Source organism: Pseudoliparis swirei, chromosome 17, assembly GCF_029220125.1.
Source record: "Pseudoliparis swirei isolate HS2019 ecotype Mariana Trench chromosome 17, NWPU_hadal_v1, whole genome shotgun sequence".
NCBI classification, from domain to species: Eukaryota; Metazoa; Chordata; class Actinopteri; order Perciformes; family Liparidae; genus Pseudoliparis; species Pseudoliparis swirei.
In genome coordinates, this window is record NC_079404.1 from 1,022,269 (window position 1) to 1,036,574 (window position 14,306).

General features: G+C 48.7%; 2 protein-coding genes across 2 annotated transcripts in view; both read right to left on the reverse strand.

Moving 5' to 3' along the window:
• Positions 1-14,306, reverse strand: part of tm9sf3 (transmembrane 9 superfamily member 3) — a 200,317-nt gene that overhangs the window by 146,839 nt on the left and 39,172 nt on the right. The window lies entirely within an intron of this gene.
• Positions 510-13,883, reverse strand: eif3s10 (eukaryotic translation initiation factor 3, subunit 10 (theta)). The gene is made up of 22 exons (XM_056435894.1): positions 13,726-13,883; positions 13,031-13,221; positions 12,805-12,941; positions 12,206-12,369; positions 11,686-11,885; positions 10,792-11,000; positions 10,540-10,711; positions 10,305-10,409; positions 10,108-10,206; positions 9,916-10,032; positions 9,647-9,832; positions 4,856-5,203; positions 4,681-4,785; positions 4,499-4,612; positions 4,296-4,418; positions 3,898-4,051; positions 3,611-3,792; positions 2,618-2,721; positions 2,175-2,545; positions 1,919-2,057; positions 1,470-1,846; positions 510-1,301 (listed from the first exon to the last, which is right to left on the reverse strand). Exons 1-22 carry the CDS (start codon positions 13,772-13,774, stop codon positions 1,168-1,170), a joined length of 3,780 nt encoding a protein of 1,259 aa, XP_056291869.1. The 5' UTR covers positions 13,775-13,883; the 3' UTR covers positions 510-1,167.

The window sequence follows — 14,306 nt, forward strand, 5'->3', positions numbered from 1 at the left end:
ATAGAGCTGTGCTGCCCTCTAGTGGCCACGCGTGGTAGTGTGATACTCCATAGAGCTGTGCTGCCCGCTAGTGGCCACACGTGGTAGTGTGATACTCCATAGAGCTGTGCTGCCCTCTAGTGGCCACGCGTGGTAGTGTGATACTCCATAGAGCTGTGCTGCCCTCTAGTGGCCACGCGTGGTAGTGTGATACTCCATAGAGCTTTGCTGCCCTCTAGTGGCCACGCGTGGTAGTGTGATGACTCCACGTGTCTGAGGAGCTGCAACAAGACGGAGCTTCACCGGTGAGGCGCTTTATGAAAGTAAAAATGTTCTTTAAGCGGTCGAGTTGCATCTTAAAGGTCAAAAAGGGTTTAATGATAACAATATGGATTATTATAGATAGTATAGATTATATGTTGTGTCTCCTCTGACCCCCCCCGCTGGGCTGTGGTTTAGCTTTGAATACCAGACTAGGGACAATAAGAGTGCAGCAATCTTCAATGTTGACATAGCATTTGAGACCAATAGGTGGTGGACAAACATCTTTATTAATAAAGCTCTTATCTGGACACATGCAACCTGGGTGGAAACCATTAATTGCAGCAAGATAGAACCACAAGATATCAGACCAATGGAATATTGTAAGCATGCACATCAAAATGTAAATGTCACCAGTTACGGTTCGAAGCATCTGGAACATGAGCTGAAGAGAGATCGCTGAACACCCTGGTTATTATTATTATTATGAGTTGAGGCTCTATGGCATAATACACCAGCATGTTAAATATCTAAAAAGAGGCCATTGGTGATGCAGTGAAAGATGGAGCAGGTACATTGGTTCAGTTGATTTAATTTACTTTTTTTAAATTGTTAAATGGAAGGTAATACCACTCCTAACCACTGGGCGCAGTCATGTGTACATTGATAGTTTGCATGAGTCACTGCACATGGTTCAAATCAGCTGAAATCAAATAAAAGATTAATGGAAAACAACCCAAAGCTACAAAGTCTACAAGATGTCACAGGAAGAGTCCACAGCGAGGAGGTCAGCGAGGAGGTCACCATCACGAGGAGGTCACCACGGGGAGGTCCCCACGAAGTCATCACCACGAGGAGGTCACCACGAGGTCATCCCCACGAGGTCATCACCACGAGGAGGTCACCACCACGAGGCCGAGTGGCTGCTCAGCGCCGCACGGTGGTCCAGCCGTCGTCGTCCGTCTCGTTCTTGATGCGACGGGCGTTGTCTTCGTCGGCCTCGTTCTCGCGGTCTCGCGGTGGCTCCTCCTTCTCCTCGCCGCCACGACGCCAAGAACCTCCTGAGGAGACCGGGGACGCTCGTTAGAAAACACGCCGATCACAAGTGCAGCGCGAGTTCAGGAGTGTTTAAGACGCTCGCTGTAGCAGGAATGAAGGCGAACAGCGCCCCCTGCTGGCTGAACACAACCTCTACACATCAAATAGAGTTATAACTTAAACCTGCTTACCATCCTCTTGCTCTCTGGGCGCCGCTCTGACTTCACGGTCCTCCCGGCGTGGCTCCGCCTCCTTGCGTGGCTCCGCCTCCCTTCGCACCTCGGGCTCCTTGCGTGGCTCCGCCTCCTTGCGTGGCTCCGGCTCTCGGCGCAGCTCTATCTCTCGGCGTGGCTCCGCCTCCCGGCGCAGCTCTATCTCTCGACGTGGCTCCGCCTCCCGGCGCAGCTCTATCTCTCGACGTGGCTCCGCCTCCCGGCGCAGCTCTATCTCTCGACGTGGCTCCGCCTCCCGGCGCTCGCTGCGACCTTCATCGCGGTCGGCGTCCTCTTTGCGAGAGTCTCTCCAGCAGCTCCCTCCCTCCTCGGCTCTCCTCCAGGTGTTCTCCTCTCTGTGGAGACGCAACCGTCAGTACAGCCGACGCAGACGCCACGGCGATGACGTCGCGGTCCTCCGGGGTCACCTGACTGGGCGGCGGTCTTTCAGGCTGTCGCTGGTCTTCTCCTCCACCTTCACCTCCTCCTTCTCCTCGGGGGCGTCGTCACGGGGAGGACCCCAGCTGTCCTCACGGGCCTTCTCTCGCTCACGCCACCCTCCGACAGCTGGAACACGAGACACGAGACAAGAATCGTGACTCGTGACTCGTGACTCGTTTCTCGTGCTCCAGCTGGACGTCTCATGAAGCGTCTCAGTGAGTCGAGGACTCCTCCGTCTCTCACCGGGGCGGCTCACGGGCTTCCAGGCCTTCTCGTCGTCGACGTCTCGCCGTGGCCCGTCGTCCCTCCTCCCGCCCCTCTCCTCGTCGGCTCCTCTCCTGGGACCCCAGGAGTCGTCGTCGGCCCCCCCGCGCCGGGAGCCCCTGGAGTCGTCCGTGCCTCTCCGGGGAGCCCTGTCGTCGTCGAAGCCGCGCCTGAAGCCGCGGTCCTCGTCGAAACCTCGGCGCGGGCCGCGGTCCTCGTCCATCCCTCGGCGCGGGCCGCGGTCCTCGTCGAAGCCTCGGCGGGGTCCGCGGTCGTCTCCGCCCCGGCTGAGGCCCTCTCGCCGGGCGGAGCCCTCTTTGTCCTCCTCCCGGCCGTCTTGTCTCCACTCCCTGGAGAGAGCGCGTTAGCGGTGGCCGCTCGTGGCTTCATGAAGGATAAAACGGTACAGCTCCAAAACCTACCGGTCAGGCACCGGGCGACGCCGCTCTGAGTCGCCGTCCGTACGCTTCCTCCATCCTCCTTCCTCTTTCTCGCCCTCCTTCTCGGTCTCCTTATCGGCCCAATCCTGCAGAAGCAAAACAAAATCAATCAGGACCCACCGAGACCCTCAGAGGTCTAGATACCTGATGACCTCAGAGGTCTAGATACCTGATGACCTCAGAGGTCTGAGACCTGATGACATCAGAGGTCTGATACCTGATGACCTCAGAGGTCTGAGACCTGATGACCTCAGAGGTCTGAGACCTGATGACCTCAGAGGTCTGATACCTGATGACATCAGAGGTCTAGATACCTGATGACCTCAGAGGTCTGAGACCTGATGACCTCAGAGGTCTGATACCTGATGACATCAGAGGTCTAGATACCTGATGACCTCAGAGGTCTGAGACCTGATGACCTCAGAGGTCTGATACCTGATGACATCAGAGGTCTAGATACCTGATGACATCAGAGGTCTAGATACCTGATGACATCAGAGGTCTGAGACCTGATGACCTCAGAGGTCTAGATACCTGATGACATCAGAGGTCTGAGACCTGATGACCTCAGAGGTCTAGATACCTGATGACCTCAGAGGTCTGAGACCTGATGACATCAGAGGTCTAGATACCTGATGACATCAGAGGTCTGAGACCTGATGACCTCAGAGGTACCTGATGACCTCAGAGGTCTAGATACCTGATGACATCAGAGGTCTGAGACCTGATGACCTCAGAGGTCTAGATACCTGATGTCATCAGAGGTCTGAGACCTGATGACCTCAGAGGTCTAGATACCTGATGACCTCAGAGGTCTGATACCTGATGACCTCAGAGGTCTAGATACCTGATGACCTCAGAGGTCTAGATACCTGATGACCTCAGAGGTCTAGATACCTGATGACCTCAGAGGTCTAGATACCTGATGACCTCAGAGGTCTGAGACCTGATGACCTCAGAGACTAACTGCAGTACCTTGGTTTTCTCCTCAGGGGGCGCTCTCTTCTCATCGTCGCGGCGGCGCTCTCGCTCCTCGATCTCCTGCTGGCGAGCGCGCTGCTTCCTCTCCTGCTCCTCCAGCTTACGCAGACGCTCCTGGTACTCGCGGTCCTCCTCCTCTCGCTGCTCGTTTTCCACGCGTTCCCGATCCTCACGCTCTGCGACCCGAGAGGAAGACAACGAGTTCAGACTGACGGCTTTGAACGCCTCCCGTCCACCAGGCCGTAGTAACGTCCCCCGTGCACATGGAACACATTGATCACCTTTCTTGAGCGACTCCTCGTGGATGCGCTGGGCGTCCTCCTCTTTCTGGCGGTAGAAGTTGTTCCTCCGGTCCTCTTTGCGCTGCTTCTTCCTCTCCTCCAGGCGCTTCTTCCTCTCCTCCACCATGCGCTCCTCGAACGTATTCAATTTTTCCTTCAAAAAGACAGAACAGTGAATTTGAAGTCAGTTTTCCTGCTGTCGAGACATCAGAAGTTCATCTGACGAGTTGTCGTGTGCATGAACCTCGGGGGTCTCGTGTTGCGTTTCTATAAAAAAACGACCCTTGTATCCGACACATATTCATCAGAACAACCTCAGCTCTCGATGTAAGCAGCACCGTCTACAGGGTGAACCGGCTCCTCTGCATGTCTGAGGTTCCTGGACTTCAGGCTCTCACCTCGTAGATGCAGCTGCGCGCGGCGGTGATCTTGGACAGGAAGCTTTCTTTGTCCTCCATCATCCTGGACATGCGCTTCTTGTGCTCCAGGGCCTTCTCCCGCTCTACTTGCATGTTGCTGATCTACAACGAGGAGAACACACGAGGTGAGCCCCTCCCTCGGGGGCATTGAGCCCAGCGTGCGACCTGTCAGTGTTCAGTACCCTGTCCTCCTCCTGCAGCTCCCACAGCTCCATGTCCTTGATGCGCTGCTCCTCGTACGCCTTCTTGATGAGAGGGATCTCCTCCAGACGCTTGGCCCTCTCAAAGAAGTCGATCTGGAGAGAGACGGATGAGTGTCCACTTCACACCCGGAGACCGACGCGTCCACCGAGGTTCCCCTTACCTTCTTCTCCTGGTTCTTCAGACGCTCCTGGAGCTCCTTCTTCTCCTTCTCCAGCTGCTCCACCTGCTTGGCCATGATGAAGTCGGGATCCAGCTCCTCCAGGTGCTGTAAAACAACCGACGGGTCAGTTTCCCGTTGACTTTATCCGACACGCGGCCCCGAGGAGCAGCGTTACCTCGATGTCGATGTCCTTGAAGGCCTTGGCTCCCAGCTCCGTCTTCTTGATCTGCTCCAGCCGCTCGCGGACCGTCTTCTTCTTGATCAGCTCGTGCTCCTGCATGATGCGCTCCTTCTCCCGCTCTTTGGCCTCCTGGCGCAGACGCTCCTCCTCGGCTTTGCGGACCTTCTGCTGCTCGGCCTCCCGCTGCTCCAGCTCCTCCTTCTCGCGCTGGATGTTCAGGCTCTCCAGGCGCTCCTTGCGCTCCTCGATGGTCTGCCGGCGGGCCAGGATGCGCTGGTGGTCCTTGCGGGCGTTCTTCAGGTAGGCGGCGATGGCCAGCTGGTTCTGCTCCTCGCGCTCTTGCTGAGAAACGACGAAAACATCAGAATACAGAATAAAGGCGCCAAAAGGCACTAATCATTAATACCGCATGGGAATACATCACGTGACCGTTAGCATCGTGTGTCCGTTAGCATTGCGTCCAGCGTCGGGCAACATGAAGTATAACGCTGCCCCTGATGTCACGAGGAGGCAACACATGCCCCATAACTATGTTGTGTTATACCTGTGTTGCTAGGCAGGTACACAACAAAAATCAATAAATATAATTTTGTAAATAAGTTATAATTGTTAATAGTTGTATAACAAATGTAATAATAATAAATAACCACAAAGAAAAAAAGAATAAAATGTAATCAAAGAAAACACTTTAAATCTGTAGATTATTATCCAAGTCTTATTATTGCCTAATAGTCTTATTATTGTCAAATAGTCTTATTATTGTCTAATAGTCTTATTATTGTCTAATAGTCCTATTATTGTCTAAGTCTTATTATTGCCTAATAGTCTTATTGTTGTCTAATAGTCTTATTATTGCCTAATAGTCTTATTATTATCTAATAGTCTTATTATTGTCTAATAGTCTTATTATTGTCTAATAGTCTTATTATTATCTAATAGTCTTATTATTGTCTAAGTCTTATTATTGTCTAATAGTCTTATTATTGCCTAATAGTCTTATTATTATCTAATAGTCTTATTATTGTCTAATAGTCTTATTATTGTCTAATAGTCTTATTATTGCCTAATAGTCTTATTCTTATTATTGTCTAATAGTCTTGTTCTTACTTATGGCGTTGACATTGAGCATTTGAACGTCTTCCGACAGAATCCTCTTCTGTCAGACCACAACCTCATAACTTTTGAATTTATACTACCGGAGTGTACTCCGTTAGTCAAAAGTTTCTACACTAGATGTCTAACTGATAGTGCTGTAGCTAAATTTAAAGAAGCGATTCCTTCTGTATTTGATTCGATACCACGTCTCAATATAACAGAGGACTCCTGGTCTAACTTTAGTCCGTCCCAGATTGATCATCTTGTTGACAGTGCCACAGGCTCTCTGAGAATGACACTGGACTCGATAGAGGCTCTGAAGAAGAAGACAGTGAGGAAGAGGAGGTTTGCTCCTGGTATAACCCTCAGACCCGCAAACTAAAGCAACGTCACAAGCTTGAACGCATATGGCGTTCAACTAATCTCAAGAATCCCGCTTAGTTTGGCGAGATAGTCTTAAAACATATAAGAAGGCCCTCCGTAATGCCAGAGCAGCCTATTACTCATCAATAATAGAAAAAAATAAAAACAACCCCAGGTTTCTCTTCAGCACTGTAGCCAGGCTGACAGAGTCACAGCTCTGTGGAGCCGAGCATTCCTATAAACCTTAGTGGTAATGACTTTATGAACTTCTTTAATGAAAAGATTTTAACTATTAGGGACAAGATTAATAATCTCTTGCCCATAACCAGTGCCAATCTGTTCTCAAGTGGAATGGCCTTGGAAACCGCTGTATGCCCTGGTGTATATTTGGAGGGATTTTCTCCTATCAACCGTGACCAATTATTTTCAACGGTTTCTACTTGAACACGCCTACCTGTCTCTTGGACCCCATCCCGACGAGGCTGCTTAAAGACGTTTTGCCTTTAATTGGCGGCTCTCTATTAGATATTATCAATGTGTCTCTGCTAACAGGCCACGTACCACACTCCTTCAAGGTGGCTGTTATTAAACCTCTCCTGAAGAAGCCCACTCTGGATCCAGAGGTATTGGCTAACTACAGACCGATCTCTAACCTCCCCTTCCTCTCCAAGATCCTTGAGAAAGTGGTCGCAAATCAGTTGTGCGACTTTCTACATCATAATAGTTTATTTGAGAAATTTCAATCAGGATTTAGAAAACACCACAGCACCGAGACGGCACTGGTGAAAATCACAAATGACCTCTTAATGGCAGCAGATAAAGGACTCCTCTCTGTCCTGGTCTTGTTAGACCTTAGTGCTGATAGAGGACTCCTCTCTGTCCTGGTCTTGTTAGACCTTAGTGCTGCATTCGACACCATTGACCATGACATCCTGTTACAGAGACTGGAGCAGTCGATTGGCATTTCAGGCACGGCACTAATTTGGTTTAAATCCTATTTATCAGATCGATCTCAGTTTGTATTTGTAAACGATGACGCTACGATAACCACCAACGTTAATCACGGAGTTCCACAAGGTTCTGTGCTTGGACCAATTTTATTTACCTTATACATGCTTCCTTTGGGCAATATTATCAGGAAACACTCCATAAACTTTCATTGTTATGCAGATGACACTCAACTATATTTATCGATAAAACCAGAGGAGAGCAACCAACTCTGTAAATTCAAGCATGTCTTAAAGACATAAAACATGGATGACCTGCAACTTCTTGATGTTAAACTCAGACAAAACCGAAGTAATTTTAATCGGCCCTGAGCACCTCAGAGATCAATTATCTGGTGATGTGGATTCTGTAGACGGCATTGCCCTGGCATCCAACACCACTGTAAAGAATCTTGGCGTTATCTTTGATCGGGACTTGTCCTTTAACTCCCACGTAAAGCAAATCTCAAGGACTGCATTCTTTCATCTACGTAATATTTCAAAATCAGGCACATCTTGTCTCAAAAGATGCAGAAAAATTGGTTCACGTTCGTTACTTGAGACTGGATTACTGCAACTCCTTATTAGCAGGCTGCTCTAATAAATCTCTTAGGTCCTCCAGTTGATCCAGAATGCTGCAGCTCGTGTTCTCACTAAAACTAAGAAAAGAGATCACATCACTCCTGCACTAGCTGCTCTGCACTGGCTCCCAGTAAAATCAAGAATCACTTTTAAAATTCTTCTCTTAACCTACAAAGCCTTGATTGGTGATGCTCCATCATATCTTAAGGAGCTTGTCGTACCATATTGCCCCACTAGAGAGCCTTGCTCACTAAATGCGGGACTACTTGTAGTTCCTAGAGTCTTAAAAAGTAGAATGGGAGCCAGAGCCTTTAGTTATCAAGCTCCTCTTTTATGGAACCAGCTTCCAATTTCAGTCCGGGAGGCAGACACAGTCACCTCGTTTAAGAGTAGACTTAAGACCTTCCTCTTTGACAGAGCTTATAGTTAGGGCTGAATCAGGTTTGCCCTGGTCCAGCCCCTTGATATGCTGCTATAGGCTTATAGCTGCCGGGGTACGTTTTAGGATGCACTGAGTACCTATCTCCTCTTTGTTCTCTCCTTAAGGATGAATTTTCATCTCTCAATCACACGTTACTAACTCTGCTTTCTCCCGGAAGTCCTTTTGACTTTCGTCTCATGGGGTCATCGGACCCTATGAGACGGCATAGATCCCATCTGCCTGATGGATCGTCTGGGTCGGAATTCCTGCTCATGACGACGCGACTGTCCTGTTGAGACTCCGCCACTCCTCCTCCCCACCGCCATCTGCCTGATGGATCGTGGAGGTCTCCATCGTGGAATATGCCTACTATGAACTATTCATACACTCTGTCATATTCATTGAATGTATTTTAACTCTAAATCTGTCCTTCTGTACACATTACATCTATTGCATCTGTCCATCCTAGGAGAGGGATCCTCCTCTGTTGCTCTCCTCCAGGTTTCTTCCCTTTTTTTCCCCCTGAAGGGTTATTTGGGAGTTTTTCCTGGTCCGATGTGAGGTTTTGGGGCAGGGATGTCTATGTGTACAGATTGTAAAGCACTCCGAGACAAATTTGTAATTTGTGAAATTGGGCTATACAAATAAACTGAATTGAATTGAATTATTATCTAATAGTCTTATTATTGTCTAATAGTCTTATTATTGCCTAATAGTCTTATTATTATCTAATAGCCTTATTATTGTCTAATAGTCTTATTATTGTCTAATAGTCTTATTATTGCCTAATAGTCTTATTATTATCTAAGTCTTATTATTGTCTAATAGTCTTATTATTGTCCAATAGTCTTATTATTGCCTAATAGTCTTATTATTATCTAATAGTCTTATTATTGCCTAAGTCTTATTATTGTCTAATAGTCTTATTATTGTCTAATAGTCTTATTATTATCTAATAGTCTTATTCTTGTCTAATAGTCTTATTATTGCCTAATAGTCTTATTATTGTCTAATAGTCTTATTACTGCCTAATAGTCTTATTGTCTAATATTCTTATTATTGTCTAATAGTCTTATTATTGTCCAATAGTCTTATTATTACCATTTTTATGATAATTGATCAAATACTTTAAGCCTAAATAAGTATATTTATTATTTTTGTTAAATGTTATTTCACAAGTTTTACTGTATTTTTAAATGTCCTGGAGGTCAACCAGCTGGAGGTCAGGTGGGGGAAACACTGCCTCCTAGAAACATGTCACCGTTCTGCCCTGACTGCGTGGTCGTGTGGGCAGAGCGAATGTTGGAGCAGGTCTTGGGGGTCAGCGGGTCAACTCACCAGGATGGAGGCCGGCTTGATGACCTGGATGGCTTTGGCCAGAGAGGACGACATGGCCGTCAGCTGGTTGCGTATCTGCTCCGAGGGCATGTTCTGCAGGAAGGGCCCGACGGGGGCGTCCTCTTTGGTGGAGTAGTTCAGGTCAGAGCCGAAGCTCAGCGTCCGAGAGGTGTGGTCGATACGGACCTTCGGGGGGAAGAGAAACGAGGGGTGAGTAAACCCTGTGGGTTCCTACGGAGTCGCGTGACCTCTGCTGCTCGGGGCCTGACCTGCAGGTCACAGTGTCGCGCCGCGTCCACGATGGAGCGCTCCAGCTGGAAGGCGTCCACGAAGGGAACGAGGGAGGCCAGCCGGGTGAACTCGATGCTCTGGTAGATCTGCGCCACCTAGAGTAGCGGATGAAGAGCCGTGAGATCTCCAGCGGCAGCGAGGACGCGAGGAGACAAAGCGGGCCGAGTTACCTGCTGCAGGAGCCTCAGGATGGTGTTACTCTGCAGGTGAGGGACATACTGCTGCAGGTCGGATTCCTTCTCAGCCTGGTCCTTCACCCAGTTCAGCACCTAATGGGAAAAGAAGTGCGTTAGCATAAACTGGAATATTATCAACACTACACTCACAAGACGGCTTGTGTATTTCCTCCTTCACCAGCCGATGTTACCTTGGTCACTCTTCCGCTGAGCTTCAGGGGGTGAAAGTCGACTTCCAGCCAGTTGTAAAGTTCTTTGATGTCAGGAACAACGTACTGCAGCAAGTTAAATCTCACCTACAAACATACAAATATAATCATCATAAAGCGATTCATATGTTTACAAGACCGGGCTAAGAGCTAAGCGCTAACCCTCAGGGTGTTCAGGGGCAAAGTTCAGACCTCAAACACGGAGCAACGCTCGTACCATGTCGTTGATGAGACTCTGCCGGGTGGGGGGGGACTGCAGGCCCAGCAGGGTGGCCAGCCGGCGGTGCTTCTCCACAATGATGCCGTCCATGTCCAGCAGCCGGGCGATGTCGGTGCGCTCGGGGGTGATGGGGATGGACAGCGTGGCCAGGAGGACTCTGGTGGACATCCTGGAGCGCGAAAGCAAGGCTCAACCGGTGGTTCTCCGCGAGGGGAACCCGTGCTCTCACTCAGACGGCGAGCGCCTTACCTCTGCATCTCATCGTGGGTCAGATTCTTACGCATCTCCCTTGAGAGGTGGTAGAGCCGGTGGAGGGTGCAGGCGTGGAAGAGAGCATTTCCAGACTTCCAGAACACGGTAGACACCTTGTTGTAGTAGTTGGCCATCAGCTGCGGTTTGGGAGGCTTCTTGGAGAGAGCGAACAGGCCGTGGATGTCTTCAACAGCCTTGAAGGCTTCCTGGAAAGAGAAAAACACTATAATTCAGGGTTCTTACACATTTCAACGGATGGATTTCCAGGACTTTAAACCAAATTTCAATGACCAAACTGAAATCTCGGTGTATACGATGAAAAAGTGAGAAACGGTGGGAACATTTTGTATTTAAACAAGATAATTCCAAAGCACACAGTATATAACCTGAAATGACACAAATCAATAGTTTGATTACATCTTTTTTAATAGGAATGTTTATTCGTATGCCTGCTTATATTTTGAGCGCCTTTCTTGAAAAAAAAAATTATGATTTCAAACTCTGCGAAAATGAACATGGAATACAACACATTCATACATGTTTATTCTTTTAATCAAACTGTGTCGATGCACAGGGGAATATAACATCATTTTCAGGACTTTCCCCTAACTTTTGGGATTTAAGTTTTTTCCATGACTTTTCCAGGCCTGGAAATAACCATTTTAAAATTCCATCACTTTTCCAGGTTTTCCATGACTGTACGAACCCTGAAAATTACATTATCACCATATCATCTTCCAATATAGTACAATACGTGCTTCATCTACAGGTCATACACTTATATAGGACTGTTGACCAGTTTCCAGAGTTTTGGAAACATCTTAATCATCTCAATGTCTCGATACGTGTAAACGTGCGTGTTGTGCGTTGAGAGCTGTAGGGTCGACCGACCTGCCAGAGCTCCATGCTGATGGCGCTGTCCAGCTGCACCAGGCGGGTCTCCAGGTGCATGGACTGGCTCTCCGGGTTGTTCAGGTTGATGGCCGTGCTCTGGTTGTGGTGCCGCTGGATCTGACCCAGGTGCATGCGCAGGTTGTCGCACAACTTGCGAAATTCTGCCTTGCGGGTGTACTGGAGGCAGAACTTGAACGCTGCAGGAAAGACGACCGGACATCATTCACCGCATTTTGTAAGATTCAACGTGTAATTTAAGATTTTATTTGCATTGTTAAAATGATTTTGTGTGTGACTTTAATAACTTGGCAAAGCAAAAGAAAAACTATATTTATATTGAAATGTTATATCTTAGATGTGGACCTCGTAAAACCGTATTTATTACTGGCTGACATTGACAGTGTTCATCCTGTTGTCATCGAGTTAAATCTACCTCCGTGAAAACAGACTTGGGATAAAAACCTCCTGACATTGCAGCCTCGAGAAGGATCTCGACGGGGTTCAGTGGAGGCTCTACCTTGCTGGGCGATGTCATGGTACAGGCGCTCCACCTTGGAGTTGTTCCGCAGCAGGTCCAGGCACTGGCGGTAGGACTCCCACAGGAACTTCACCCAGGGGGTGAGGAGCAGGCGGTCGGTACGGTCCTGAGTGTCCTCTCCACTCACAGCACTCAGCAGAACGCTGAACCACAAGCGCAACGTTAACGACCCGCCGGACATTTAACACGCTCAGCGCCTTCAACCCGAGGGACAGCGTGGACTACGACAATGTTGACCTGTACATCAGTATTTACACAATAAGAGTTATGACACATCATCCTCACTGCTATGGATATTTACTTATGGAGTGAGTCAAGGAAAATAATGAAACAGCTAGAATAGTGTGGCCGGTTTCCTGGAGGACGTCACTGTTCTGAAATGCAGCATTAAAAACCACTACAGCACGAAATGTGGGAACATTGGCCCATATTACACATTTGGATATCTCGTCTCATATTGGACATCACTATACTGTACCACACACACACACACACAGACACACATCAATCTAGATTATCCATCAGACTATTGTCATGCTGCAACATCCTTTCTGTGTCTTACATGTGAGCACCCTCACCTCTCAGGAGTCTGGATGTTATCCAGATCCTCGATGTCCAGGACCATCTGCTGAGACTCCCCCTTGGCGGTCTCAGTCTTCTCCTCCGCCAGCTTCAGGTAAGCTCTAACCACATCCTCCAGAGACTTGATATTCACCTGAAAGCAACGACACACATTTAATAAACGCCATAAAACTACAAGGACGACTCCGCTCTGTGCACCTCTCATTCCTCCTCCTCACACACCTGCTGGCAGATGTTCTTGTACTGGTAGAGACCCTCCTTGGCCAGGTGGCTCTTGCGAAGATCCACGCAGAGGTCCAGGTACTTGAGCATGATGGGCTCGTGGATCTTCTGCCATGTTCGATGCTTCTTGCTCTTGATGACATCGTACAACACATCCAGAGCCGGCTGCTTCTTGCCGACCTCAAGGAACTCTGTGTAAACACATCGAGAAATGGATCCACGTGAGCTCCACAGTACCGCTCACGAGAACCCCTCAGCACCTCGCACCGCTCCCGCGGTTGGCCGGACGAGGCTGCCATGTTGAGGCCCACGGTGCTTGATGATGGTGGCATTAGCATTAACGCTACGAGAATAGAACCGAGAGCTTAAACTGTGAGCATAGTTGTGGCCGACGCCGTGTCAAAGCTATACGGGCACCTAACGGCCTCCTAAGATACATTTCTAAAAATGTCACAGACTTATTCAATGCCCCCCTCCCCCCAAAAAACGGCCCAGCAGGTTAGCTTCACACGTAGCAGGTCGACAGTGCTCGCCCGCCATTCGGGCTTGCAGCTGGCTAGCAGCTGGCTAGCAGCTAGCTAGCAGCTAGCGGGGCTAACTGCGTCGCCGCAGAGTGGCGGTGCGTTCAGGCGCTAGCGGAGCTAACGTCCGCGCGGCAGCACAATGTCTGCCGTTCTAGTTGCGTTTCTACTCACCGTTCGCCCGCTTCAGAGCATTCTCTGGCCTTTGGAAGTACGCCGGCATGTTGGCGGCGTTTCGTGAGGCTCAAATGGGCTGACTTCAGTGAATTTCGATCAGTTTCACCAGTCCATCCACGCCACGCACTCACCCGCTGCACGGTGTGGCTGAGAAAGGATGAACCTCGTGAGCGGCCTAGCTGGGGTTGCCTTGAATCCTATCCCCCTTTCGCAGTGCCGCTTCTACCCAAACCCTCCACTTTGAAAACTCAGTAACAAGAAAGCATGCTCATGTTCTGTCTCAACCAAAATCGACAATAACTAGCGATATGTTTCATAATTGTTTCTGATTTTAATCCAATCTTAATATGTAAACTTTGTCAAATAAAAGCATACATCGTTACGGGTGATTATGTATGTGTTGGTTTGTTTGGATAAGTGCTATGAGTTACTACGTTATCTTGATATCATGATAAATCCTCTCGATTGATCTGTTTTCTATATTTGACCTATTATTGTTCAATATTTCTACCACATAACTCACTAATAAGTGACCTTGGGTGTCGTTTTAAACTATCAAATTAATAAAGTGTGTTAAA